The 14,275-nt window shown below is 44.0% G+C and overlaps 1 protein-coding gene across 1 annotated transcript in view; it reads right to left on the reverse strand.

The window, feature by feature from the left end:
* The window catches only part of LOC149429110 (SH3 domain-binding protein 1-like), a 52,931-nt gene that overhangs the window by 1,357 nt on the left and 37,299 nt on the right, over nucleotides 1-14,275 (reverse strand). Inside the window, exons 13-16 of the mRNA XM_089666719.1 lie at nucleotides 13,557-13,670; nucleotides 12,631-12,728; nucleotides 11,702-11,846; nucleotides 7,880-8,010 (exon numbers count right to left, since the gene is read on the reverse strand). Of these exons, the coding sequence (XP_089522845.1) occupies nucleotides 7,880-8,010; nucleotides 11,702-11,846; nucleotides 12,631-12,728; nucleotides 13,557-13,670 (488 nt within the window). The remainder of the gene's footprint in view (nucleotides 1-7,879; nucleotides 8,011-11,701; nucleotides 11,847-12,630; nucleotides 12,729-13,556; nucleotides 13,671-14,275) is intronic.

Genomic DNA, 14,275 nt, shown 5'->3' on the forward strand with positions numbered 1-14,275 from the left:
CAGCAACAATAGAGCTGCCCAGAAACAATAGACTCCCCCACTACATTAGATCTCCCCCAGCAGCAATATATACCCCCACAACAATAGATCCCCCACCAACAACAATAGAGCTGCCCAGAAAAAATAGACTCTCTCGCTACATTAGATCTCTCCCAGCAGCAATAGATCCCCCACAACAACAATAGATCCCCCACAGCAACCATAGAGCTCCCCAGAAACAATAGACTCTCCCGCTGCATTAGATCTCCCCTAGCAGCAATAGATCTCCCAGCATCCAGGAACAATAGACCCCTCCCTCAACAGTAAATCCATCCCAGCAAATATCTCCTCCACAACAACAACAATAGATCCCCCACCAGCAACAATAGAACTGCCCAGAAACAATAGACTCCCCCGCTGCATTAGGTCTCACACAGCATCCAGGAATGATAGACCCCTCCCTCAACAGTAAATCCCTCCCAGCAAAAATCCCCCCCACAAGAACAGCAACAATAGATCCCCCACCAGCAGCAATAGAGCTCCCCAGAAATAGACACCCTCGTTGAATTAGACTTTCCCCAGCAACAACAGATCTCCCTGCATCCAGGAACAATAGACCCCTCCCTCAACAGTGAATCCCTCCCAGCAAAGCCCCCACACAACAATAGATCCCCACCAGCAACAACAGATCCCCCACCAGCAACAATAGAGTTGCCCAGATACAATAGACTCCCTCGGTGCATTAGGTCTCCCCCAGCAGCAATAGATCTTCCAGCATCCAGGAACAATATTCAATATTTTAACACCTTCCCACCGGCCTATAGCAGATTGACGGCCGGGCGGGACACTCCTCCTTGTGACTGGGTGTCATATGACGTCTTGTAAAAACGAGCCCCTCACACGGCCGCGGCGCGATCTGTCTACGGGACACAGCCAATGATATATCACTACATCGGCCCAACCAGTATCATGTGATTGCTGTGACCAATCACAGCAGATTACGCGTCAATTGTATACAATGGATGGCTTCCCGTCATGCCATCCATTGTACACAATTATGTTATTAGCTGTGACTGGTCAAGGCAGTCACATGATACAGACAGAGCCAATCACAGCCCATATGTATCATGTGATCAGCTTTGCCCAATCACAGCTAATCACAACAAAAGACGGAATGGATCAGTTTCATTCAGTAACAATGATTGCAAATATCAATGAAATACATCGGTATTAGCAATAATAATGTGTTAAAAAAAAAAAAATCCTGATCAGTCGCCCAGAGTAGTTCAATGTTACTATGGTATTGCTTTGGTCACAAAAAAATAAAAATAGGTAAAAAAAAGAAAAAAATGTAATAAAAAAAAAATAAAATAGAAACATTTGAAAAAAAAAATACAAATGCAATTATTATTATTTTCATGTAGCAGAATATATTTTGACCTATAGTTATGGTGAATACTTGTGAGCTATTATGAATCGAGGTGTTCAATAAGTTCTACAAGTGTATGGGGTGCGCTGGCACTTGCACTGACTCACTTAGCTAGTGTGTATAAATGATAGAAAAAATATTGCGCCGCGCTCCTATATATTTATATATACAGCTTAAGCTTCTAAAGTGTATCAAATAACAATATTACCAAATATGAACTGTGATTATACCACTAGATGCATATGAAATAATACATATAGATAGCATGCATGGTAAATAATCCTAAAGCAATAGTGCCTAAATGGGTGCCACGGTATAAACCTATGTTGCACCTATATATAACTGTGTATACTCTATATTGATAGTGCAAAGGCATATGTGCACGTGCTAATATTAAACAAATATATATACAGTCTTTAAAGTAAATGTGCAGGTGGATATTCTGTTCCTTTTCTCCGAGTGCTAGATGGTCTCCTTATATGCTCACCTCTATATTTAGAAAATCAGCAATTGGAATGCGCTAAAATATATCAAAATTAATATCACAAATACGTGTATAAAAGTCCCAGCATTTTAAATGCAAAAAAATTTCCAGTGAAAATAATCCATAAAATTTGTGTATATAAGTGTATAGAAAAAATGTCCAACACCCCAAACAGAAAATTTTCTTCTTTAAACATATAAATCCACCGTGCTTTATCCACCACCAAATGAATGGAATAAACTCACCAGAGCTCAATGCTGATTAGATTATAAATCAGCACAAGCGCGTTTGCTCTGGGAGCGATGAGTAAGTAGATCATGAAGCAGCGCTCTATAGTATAGACACTTCCAGACAGCAGGAATAATACTCTGCAGTGACTTTGAGGTATAGCCAAGACTCCTTATAAAACGATCATCCTCCAAATGTATAGTAATATCACTCAAAAATAAAGAAAAGGCATGATGGTGCAGCAAGTAAGAACCATTAAAACTTTTATTACAATTGCATCCTACTCACAAAATAAAGTGTCCACCTGACACTGGTATAACAAGCGATCAGATATACGGAATGAACGAGCCCCGTTCACTGCGGACGCCTCGCCGACAGCTCCAGGGAACGTCCTGACGTCATCCAATAGGCTCCGCCCTACGCGTTTCGTCACTCTGACATCCTCACGGAGCGGCATGGATCAAGACGTCAGTGTAACCCATATATACCGCTCGCACTCTGCATGATAGTGTTTAACAACCAATAGCGGCAATAATAACACCACACCGCTTGCACTTTGCATAGCGGCGCTTCCTAACCAATGACAGTGGCGGTGTATTAACCCACCACCACTCATTTGGTAAGGTTACATGATATATCAGTATCAATCAAAACATATACCTTTTACTTTTATAATTATATACAATATATAACATAATGAATAAATTATAATTCACATCAAACATTTATTAAGAAACATATTAAAAGCATTGCAAAAAATAAAAATTATACTCAAAATTAAATTATAAAATAAATTAAAAAATCCCAAATGTCAAGTTCTATAAAGGAAACTCCATATTCCCCGACATCTATATTTTTTTGTCAACCAGTGTATTTCTTTACAATTCTTAATTCCATAGTCACCATATTCCATAAAGGGGGACTCCAACCCACCTCATACTTAAAGGAGATATATATATACGTGTAAACACCTCAAATTTCTGTATTAGTATGTTGGTATATAGTATCACAATTACAAGTAGTAAATTTACACCCAATACTGAAGTCCCCTTAAAGGAAACCTCCCTATAAATCACTTCAAAGGGAGAACCTTTTTCTCATCCTTACTTGTAAAAGTGATATGCATGCATATATCACCCCTTAATCTCTCAGCTAACCTATATAGTTAGTGTATTTTAAAACTATATATATACCTCTCTCAGCTTTTTATCAAAAATTTGTTAGGAAACAGTTTAGATCTATATCTATGTTCAACCCATTCGGTTTCAATACATCTAATTCATGTATCCAAAATGTTTCCCTTTTAGATATTGCATTAATCAAGTCTAGTCCCCTCCAATGTTTGTTTACCTTCTCTATTCCATAAAAGGTTACTAGACTAGGGTCACTATTATGTTTCATCTTAAAGTGCCTGGATACACTGTGCTTATCATATCCCTTTCTTATATTATTAAGATGTTCTCCAATCCTAGTTTTTAATAATCTTCCTGTCCTCCCTACGTACTGTAACCGACATGGGCACTCTAGGACATAGATCACATGGGATGAATTACAAGAAATTAATGAATTAATCTTATATTCCTTATTCGTATGTATTGAAGCAAAACTCTTTCTTTTTTTCTTTAAATCTTTTTTTACTGTTTTACATGCCTTGCATTTGTTGCAATTATAAAAGCCTTGTAATTCAGGAAAAAAAATTTTTTCTTTAGGTGGGTCTAAGACATTGTGGACCAATTTCATCTGCAGTGATTTATTTTTTCTATATATGAACTTTGGTTTATGTGGAATAATTTTCTTCAACGTCTCATCTTTAAGCAGTATAGGCCAGTATTTTCTAAAAATCTTCTCAATATCCCTATATTGGTTATTGAAATCAGAGATAAAGGCAATATCTCCTTTATTCTCCTTAATATTTCTGCCCATCAAAAGTATATCTCTATCCCTGTTCTCAATTACTTTTCTTTCAGTCTCCAAAAAGGATCTATCATAGCCTTTATCAACAAACCTATCTATAATAAGTCTGGTTTGATCTAAAAAATCTACTTGCTGGCTACAATTCCTTTTAATCCTGGTAAATTGGCTCCTTGGCGTACTGTACAACCATCTCGGGTGGTGTCCACTAGAGGTGGGAATATAACTATTTTTATCTACCTCTTTGAAAAAGGTTTTGGTATATATCTCACCTTCATGTTTATATAATGTGAGATCCAAAAAATTCACCTCTGCAAAATCACTCACAGCAGTGAACTTTAACCCATATTTGTTGTTATTAATATGTCTAACAAATCCCTTTAAATTTTCTTCCGAACCTCTCCAAATCATTATGATATCATCAATGAAACGCCTATATAAAACTATTTCTGGCCATTTATCAAAGATACACTCAACCTCCCATTTATCCAAAACAATGTTTGCCACACTGGGAGCATATTTAGCTCCCATTGCCACACCTTTACACTGCTGGAAGAAGGTGTTATTATACCAGAAAAAATTATTCATCATAGCAAATTGTAACAAATTAATAATAAATCTTCTCTGAATGGTTTTAATCCTAGATTTCTGTTTCAAAGCCCATCTCACTGCTTCAATTCCATCCTCTTGCTTAATACTAGTATACAAAGCCTCCACATCAATGGTCACCAAAAAACAATCATCAACCCCATCTATAGTTTTCAATATATTGATAAGCTCACTGCTGTCTCTCAAAAAAGCACGATTATTCCTCACTATTATCTGCAAAAAGGAATCTATATATTCCCCAATACGGGAAAAGATCGAATTAATCCCACTCACAATGGGTCTCCCAGGTGGCTTCTGTCTGTCTTTGTGTAATTTAGGTAAATAATATATCACTGGAGTTTTAGGATGCTTGATATAAAGGTATTTTGCTTCTTTTTCATTCAAAACACCTGATCTTCTTCCTTCCTTAATCAACTGCTTTAAACACTTTTTTAACCCTTTGGTAGGATTTGATGTTAAAATCTTATAGGTATCTTTCATATTCAAAAGTCTACTCATCTCCAATTCATAGTCTTTTTTGTTCAAGATCACAATACTGCCACCCTTATCTGCTCCTCTAATCACAATGTCTTTCCTTTTTTCTAAATCTTTAATTCCTTGTGTAATTTCTTTAGGTGTATATTTTTTCTTTTTTAGATCCATGTTTTTAATATCCGTCTCAACCATCTTCTTGAAAACCTCTAAAAATTCATTACCTATATTCTTTGGATTGAATGTCGAAGCATTCCTTAAGGTGCTATGTTGATATACACTGGTTGACATATTATTATTTCCTTTGTTATTATTCAACTCAAAAAAATTTTTAATATTTATTTTTCTCACAAATTTTTGAATGTCTATAAACACATCAAATTTATTTACCTTCACATTAGGTATATATTTTAGACCTAAATCCAATACTTTTACTTCATTTTCCGTTAAAACCACATCGCTCAGATTAAAAATGCCATTTCCTATTTGTCTCTTTTCCTTTTCTTTTCGCTTGCCTCCTCTTTTTCCTCTGTACCTCCCAAATCTTTTCTTGCTCCATCTATGCCTGGTTCCTTCCAACCTCTGTAATTGGGTCCATAATATCTCATCCCTGAATCCCAATTCCTGTTGGGATCCTGAAAACCCCCTCTGGTGTAAAAGTTCCCCTGAACCATGCCTGTTTGGATCATATATGAGCTGCATACCATCAAGTTATACCTGTTATTGGCAGAAATAAATCCATCTTGTGTATAAGGATAAGACACTATGGTCTGCTTTTTCCTCTTTTTGACCAAACATCCCATGAGCTGATATAAGGAGGAGTGAACGAGGAAACAACCCCAGGAGGGGAACTGGGAGATCCCAAGAGAGCTATTCAGTGTACTCATAGATACACAGGGAGATAAAGGAGATAACAGGAGGATCCATCCATATGCATGTCCACCTCATAGGACGGCTAGAGCAAAGGCATCATCCCATTTCATCTATCCTGGAAGGATAAAAAGCGCATTTGCCTGGATTCATTCAGGCAAATATAGAGGTGAGCATATAAGGAGACCATCTAGCACTCGGAGAAAAGGAACAGAATATCTACCTGCACATTTACTTTAAAGACTGTATATATATTTGTTTAATATTAGCACGTGCACATATGCCTTTGCACTATCAATATAGAGTATACACAGTTATATATAGGTGCAACATAGGTTTATACCGTGGCACCCATTTAGGCACTATTGCTTTAGGATTATTTACCATGCATGCTATCTATATGTATTATTTCATATGCATCTAGTGGTATAATCACAGTTCATATTTGGTAATATTATTATTTGATACACTTTAGAAACTTAAGCTGTATATATAAATATATAGGAGCGCGGCGCAATATTTTGACCTATATTTATGAAGAAATGTTATTTATTTGCAAAATTTTATAACAGAAACAAAGAAAAGTGTGTTTTTTTTATAAAGTTTCAGGTGTTTTTGTTTTACTTAGCAAAAAATAAATAAACTCATTAAATCCCACCGAAAGAAAGCTGTATTTGTGTGAAAAAAATGATAAAAATGTCATCTGGGTACAGTGTTGCATGACCGCGCAATTGTCATTCAAAGTGCAACAGTGCTGAAAGCTGAAAATTGGCCTGGACAGGAAGGGGGTGACAACACCCAGAGGGCAGGAAGGGGGTGACAGCGCCCAGAGGGCAGGAAGGGGGTGACAACGCTCAGAGGGCAGGAAGGGGGTGACAACACCCAGAGGGCAGGAAGGGGGTGACAACACCCAGAGGGCAGGAAGGGGGTGACAACGCTCAGAGGGCAGGAAGGGGGTGACAACACCCAGAGGGCAGGAAGGGGGTGACAACACCCAGAGGGCAGGAAGGGGGTGACAGCGCCCAGAGGGCAGGAAGGGGGTGACAACACCCAGAGGGCAGGAAGGGGGTGACAACGCCCAGAGGGCAGGAAGGGGGTGACAACGCCCAGAGGGCTGGAAGGGGGTGACAGCGCCCAGAGGGCAGGAAGGGGGTGACAACGCCCAGAGGGCTGGAAGGGGGTGACAGCGCCCAGAGGGCAGGAAGGGGGTGACAACGCCCAGAGGGCAGGAAGGGGGTGACAGCGCCCAGAGGGTAGGAAGGGGGTGACAGCGCCCAGAGGGCAGGAAGGGGGTGACAGCGCTCAGAGGGCAGGAAGGGGGTGACAGCGCCCAGAGGGCAGGAAGGGGGTGACAGCGCCCAGAGGGCAGGAAGGGGGTGACAGCGCCCAGAGGGTAGGAAGGGGGTGGCAGCGCCCAGAGGGTAGGAAGGGGGTGGCAGCGCCCAGAGGGCAGGAAGGGGGTGACAGCGCTCAGGGGGCAGGAAGGGGGTGACAGCGCTCAGGGGGCAGGAAGGGGGTGACAGCGCCCAGAGGGCAGGAAGGGGGTGCCAGCGCCCGGTATTAAAGGGGCTAAACTAGGATTTATAGCGAGGGTTAGATTGGTGCTTAGGGTTCCATTGTTTTCTATATCTCAGCCCTGACTTTAAAATGGCGCCCCTTCGGTGCGATTTGGAGGTGCGGATCAGTGTGATCTGTACTGCCGATTTCACTGCCGCTTGTGACTTCCATGTAACAGAAATCTTGGAAAAAAGTAGCCACGTGAAACGGCTCCATTGCCGGCCATACGGTGCGATTTGTCATGCGATTTGGAATTGTCGCATCAGTGTGAACTACGGCTTATGGACCAATCTCTATTGGGGGGATTAGAAAACAAAAATTCCAACCAATCATCTTCTCACCTTTCCTGGCTGTACTGGGGCTGGACTCTCCCAGTGTCCCCATGGCATTACTCTCGTCAGTAGGTGGCAGCGTCTTCACAGGAGCTGCCCTGCCGGCAGATGGCTCTTGGGTATCGTTAGCTTCACCGTCTCTATAGGGAAAAGCAGAGACAATGTAGTTCTATCTAGATGGGGATTAGCAGGGGACCCCGATACTGTCCATTACTTTGGTATTACAGACAGGTAGGGGACCCCGATGCTGTCCATTACTTCAGTATTACGGACAGGTAGGGGACCCCGATACTGTCCATTACATCGGTATTACAGACAGGTAGGGGACCCCGATACTGTCCATTACTTCAGTATTACGGACAGGTAGGGGACCCCGATACTGTCCATTACATCGGTATTACGGACAGGTAGGGGACCCCGATACTGTCCATTACATCGGTATTACGGACAGGTAGGGGACCCCGATACTGTCCATTACTTCGGTATTACAGACAGGTAGGGTACCCCAATACTGTCCATTACATCGGTATTACGGACAGGTAGGGGACCCCGATACTGTCCATTACTTCAGTATTACAGACAGGTAGGGGACCCCGATGCTGTCCATTACTTCAGTATTACAGACAGGTAGGGGACCCCGATACTGTCCATTACTTCAGTATTACAGACAGGTAGGGGACCCCGATACTGTCCATTACTTTGGTATTACAGACAGGTAGGGGACCCCGATGCTGTCCATTACTTCAGTATTACAGACAGGTAGGGAAGCCCAATAGTGGGGGGACAATAGAGGCAAATTCTGTATATGGGGGGAAGGGTTATGGGGGTGCGATGGAGGAGTTCAGTATATTAAGGTGTTACAGGAGATGGAATAGAGAATTGTATACAGGGCAGGGGGAGTGGTATAGGAGGGTGATAAAGGAGGACCATATAAAGGGTAATTTATGGGGTGTAGGGTATAGGGGGGAGTTAGAGGCATGAAATAGAGCAGGGGTCCTCAAACTTTCCAAACCAAGGGCCGGTTTACTGTGCTTCAGGCTTTAGGGGGGCCGGAACATGGCCAAAGGGAGTAAAAATGTCCTGGCATCAGTGGGAGTAAACAATGTCCCATCTTTGGTATTAGGGGAATATTAGGACCCCATCATTGGTGTCAGTAGGAGGAATAGTGTCCCATCATTGGTGTCAGTGGGAGGAATAGTGTCCCATCATTGGTGTCAGTGGGAGGAATAGTGCCCCATCATTGGTATCAGTGGGAGGAATAGTGCCCCATCATTGGTGTCAGTGGGAGGAATAGTGCCCCATCATTGGTATCAGTGGGAGGAATAGTGCCCCATCATTGGTGTCAGTAGGAGGAATAGTGTCCCATCATTGGTGTCAGTGGGAGGAATAGTGTCCCATCATTGGTGTCAGTGGGAGGAATAGTGTCCCATCATTGGTGTCAGTGGGAGGAATAGTGCCCCATCATTGGTATCAGTGGGAGGAATAGTGCCCCATCATTGGTGTCAGTGGGAGGAATAGTGCCCCATCATTGGTGTCGGTGGGAGGAATAGTGCCCCATCATTGGTATCAGTGGGAGGAATAGTGCCTCATCATTGTTATCAGTGGGAGGAATAGTGCCCCATCATTGGTGTCAGTGAGGGGAATAGTGTCCCATCATTGGTGTCAGTGGGAGGAATAGGGCCCCATCATTGGTGTCAGTGGGAGGAATAGTGCCCCATCATTGGTGTCAGTGGGAGGAATAGTGCCCCATCATTGATAGTAGTGGGAGGAATAGTGTCCCATCATTGGTATCAGTGGGAGGAATAGTGTCCCATCATTGGTGTCAGTGGGAGGAATAGTGCCCCATCATTGGTGTCAGTGGGAGGAATAGTGCCTCATCATTGGTATCAGTGGGAGGAATAGTGTCCCATCATTGGTGTCAGTGGGAGGAATAGTGCCCCATCATTGGTGTCAGTGGGAGGAATAGTGCCCCATCATTGGTATCAGTGGGAGGAATAGTGCGCCATCATTGGTGTCAGTGGGAGGAATAGTGTCCCATCATTGGTGTCAGTGGGAGGAATAGTGTCCCATCATTGGTGTCAGTGGGAGGAATAGTGCCCCATCATTGGTATCAGTGGGAGGAATAGTGTCCATCATTGTTATCAGTGGGAGGAATAGTGTCCCATCATTGGTATCAGTGGGAGGAATAGTGCCCCATCATTGGTATCAGTGGGAGGAATAGTGTCCATCATTGTTATCAGTGGGAGGAATAGTGTCCCATCATTGGTATCAGTGGGAGGAATAGTGCCCCATCATTGGTATCAGTGGGAGGAATAGTGCCCCATCATTGGTATCAGTGGGAGGAATAGTGCCCCATCATTGGTGTCAGTGGAAGGAATAGTGCCCCATCATTGGTATCAGTGGGAGGAATAGTGCCCCATCATTGGTATCAGTGGGAGGAATAGTGCCCCATCATTGGTATCAGTGGGAGGAATAGTGCCCCATCATTGGTGTCAGTGGGAGGAATAGTGCCCCATCATTGGTATCAGTGAGAGGAATAGTGCCCCATCATTGGTATCAGCGGGAGGAATAGTGCCCCATCATTGGTGTTACTGGGAGGAATAGTGTCCCATCATTGGTATCAGTGGGAAGAATAGTGCCCCATCATTGGTGTCAGTAGGAGGAATAGTGCCCCATCATTGGTGTCAGTGGGATGAATAGTGTCCCATCATTGGTGTCAGTGGAGGAATAGTGCCCCATCATTGGTATTAGTGGGAGGAATAGTGCCCCATCATTGGTGTCAGTGGGAGGAATAGTGCCCCATCATTGGTATCAGTGGGAGGAATAGTGCCCCATCATTGGTGTCAGTGGGAGGAATAGTGCCCATCATTGGTATCAGTGGGAGGAATAGTGCCCCATCATTGGTGTCAGTGGGAGGAATAGTGCCCCATCATTGGTGTCAGTGGGAGGAATAGTGCCCCATCATTGGTGTCAGTGGGAGGAATAGTGCCCCATCATTGGTGTCAGTGGGAGGAATAGTGCCCCATCATTGGTGTCAGTGGGAGGAATAGTGTCCCATCATTGGTATCAGTGGGAGGAATAGTGCCCCATCATTGGTGTCAGTGGGAGGAATAGTGCCCCATGGTTGATATCAGAGGGAGGCATAGTGAACCATTGTTGGCGTCAGTGGGTGGTAAACAGTAACCAATGTCCCATCTTTGGTATTAGGGGAAATATTAGTACCCCATCATTGGTGTCAGTGAAAGGAATAGTGCCCCATGGTTGGTAACAAAAGGAAAAATAGAGTTGGTGTCGGTGGGAGGAACAGTGTTCCATTGTTGGTGTTAGTGAAGAAATTATTGTTGGTGTCAGTTTGAGGAAGGGTGCCTCATATCAGCATAAGAAACAATGCCCCATGGGCCGGAAAAAGGTATGCAAAGGGCCACATTTGGCCCCCGGACTGCAGTTTAGAGACCACTGGAATACAGGGTCATATATGGGGAGAGGGTTTGGGGACGAGTGATATGAGGGATGGAAATAAGAGTAATATATAGGGTGATGGGTATAGGAAGGTGATGCCATGAGCAGGGGCGGACTGACAACTCATGGGGCCCCCGGGCAATAGGGGATCATGGGGCCCCAGTGTCATTGCCCGCACCCAAAAAAGCCTATGAAAAAGCCAATGAAAGGTACCAGGGGCATCTCATGGGGCCCCCTACTGACTCCAGCCCTTGGGCAGTGCCGGGTGCTCGAATGGTCAGCCCGCCCCTGGCCATGGGCATAATGTGGAGGTTGGTGTCAGGAAAGACCTCTTTCTTCTTCCCAGGAATCATGGTGTCTTCTATCACTCACATTTCTGTACTGACGGCTGACACCAGCGACGTTGGAGAAGTTGGAAGGTTGGCGCTCTCAAACTTCGGGAGCGTTCCGGACATTTGTGGTGTGGACGGTGCCTGTGGGGAGGACGGACCTTCTTCTGGAACCCCAAAATCTACATCTTCAATAGAGAGAGACAGAATGCAGTCATTATAAATGCACACATAGGGGATGATTTACTAAAGGCAAATAGACGGCGCACTTTGCAAGTGCAGTTGCTCCAGAGCTGAGTAAATTAGCAGGAGCCCTGCTGACTTCCATCATCCAATCACATGCAAGCAAAAATGCTGTTTTGTTTTTTTCCTTGCAGGTGATTGGGTATTCTTTGCAAAGTGAAGCGTCATTTACTCAGCTCTGGAGCAACTGCACTTGCAAAGTGCTCACTCTGCTCCTGGCTGGAGCAGAGTGAGCACTTAAATCCCCCAGAGCTCCCCCTGGTGACCTTCCCAGTACACTGAAGAGGCAGCACCCGTGTCCTTGATATCCATTTATCCTGGGCTGCATGCCAACACCATCCTAAGAGGGATTCCCGGCAGACCTCCATTTATTTATACACTGCGCAATACCTTTGCGCATCTGGTGAGTGTGCATTTTATCTGTTTCCTGCCTCTCACCGAATTTTATCGATTTATGAAACTGGGAATATTGAGCTTTTATATTCATTTATACATTTATTACGGACTGAAATTATATTTATGAGATATATGTTCTATACGCATCAGGATTATATATTTTAGCGCTGCACAAATATTTTATATATTTTCAATGTTTAATGAGAGCATCTCTGGGTAGAAGAGAACCAGAACTAAAGGTGTGGCCTGCTTGACCCATTTCAAGACAGGTGACGTCCATGTTTCATTGACACCATAATGACACAAGATGAGGAAGGAATCCGTCCGCATTACCTCCTGGGAAGACTTCTGCAGAGCAGCTTATCAAACCCTCAACCACTGACACCACCAAGATGGGAGAGGCGGAAGCCATGTCCAGTATAGATGGATCTCTAGAAAAAGAATAGAGAAATGAATGAAGAACTAGAATGTCAGCTACATCCAGGGGTGGACTGACAACTCATGGGGCCCCTGGGCAAAAGGAGATCATGGGGCCCCTGTGTCCTCGCCTACACTCAAACCACACCCAAAAAAGCCAATGAAAGGTAGCAGGGGCATCTCATGGGGCCCGCTACTGACCCCGGGTCCTCGGGCAGTGCCTGAATGCTCGAATGGTCAGCCCGCCCCTGGCCATGGGCATAATGTGGAGGTTGGTGTCAGGAAAGACCTCTTTCTTCTTCCCAGGAATCATGCCGTCTTCTATCACTCACATTTCTGTACTGACGGGTGACACCAGCGACGTTGGAGAAGTTGGAAGGTTGGCGCTGTCAAGCTTCCGGAGCGTTCCGGACATTTGTGGTGTGGACGGTGCTGGTGGGGAGGCAGTGCCCAAGTACCCAAATGGTCAGTCCGCCCCTGGCTACGTCCCCATACAAATACTTCACATCCCTGACACCCAACTCCCTCACCCACTTCCTTCATTTCCTATCACCTCTCTTTGGATAGGTGACCAAGGGAAGATATAGGACGTATTTTACCAGCCAATATATCGGTCACATCAAAGAATTGCTGGCCAGTGCAAAGATATTTTATGTGCCGAAGAAAACAAAAGTTCCGGGAATATAAAAATTTTTAGGCTCTCTTTTTTTTCTGGTGTCATACAATACCAGCCAAGTGACCGGTCACTGGACCTCACTGAACGTGACACCATGAGATGGATGTTCATAACCTGCTGTCCTTCACTTCATACATGTGAAATATTGGATGCTGGACGTGCTCACCCGTCAGATCTGGCCCACAGGAGGTTTGGACCGAGAACGATTGCAATATTGCTGGGTGTCATCTTGTTCACTTCTTGGTGTTCTGCTAATTTGGCCAAAAACTTGATTAAGAACCTGCGATGGAAAGAGAATGATTGACACAACAGCGGTATGGTGCTAGGACTGAACTCAGCCATCGATTCCGGGGAACACCAATCATTTCCAATCAGGGAGAGGCACAGCCATGTATCCTACATGTATCCTACACAGGTGTCACCTTTAGATATGTGACATTCACAGGTAGAAGCCTCTGTGACACCTATGTGTAAGGTGGATGGATGATAAGGTCATGTATGTCAGTATATAACACAAAGGGGTAGAGTATACAGGGATGTAACACATGCAAGTAACACAGACGGGTGAGCAACACATACGTGTAACACAAATGGGTAATGTGGACAGGTGTTTGACACATACAGGTAACGTGGACAGGTGTGTGACATGTACAGGTAATGTGGACAGGTGTGTGACACGTACAGGTAATGTGGACAGGTGTGTGACACGTAGAGGTAATGTGGAAAGGTGTGTGACACATACAGGTAACGTGGAAAGGTGTGTGACATGTACAGGTAATGCAGACAGGTGTGTGACACATATAGGTAACGTGGACAGGTGTGTGACATGTACAGGTAATGCGGACAGGTGTGGGACACATGCAGGTAATGTGGACAGGTGTGTGA

Source organism: Staurois parvus, unplaced genomic scaffold, assembly GCF_062004578.1.
Source record: "Staurois parvus isolate SC_StPar_1 unplaced genomic scaffold, SC_StPar_1.0 ptg002798l, whole genome shotgun sequence".
In the NCBI taxonomy this organism is placed as follows: domain Eukaryota; kingdom Metazoa; phylum Chordata; class Amphibia; order Anura; family Ranidae; genus Staurois; species Staurois parvus.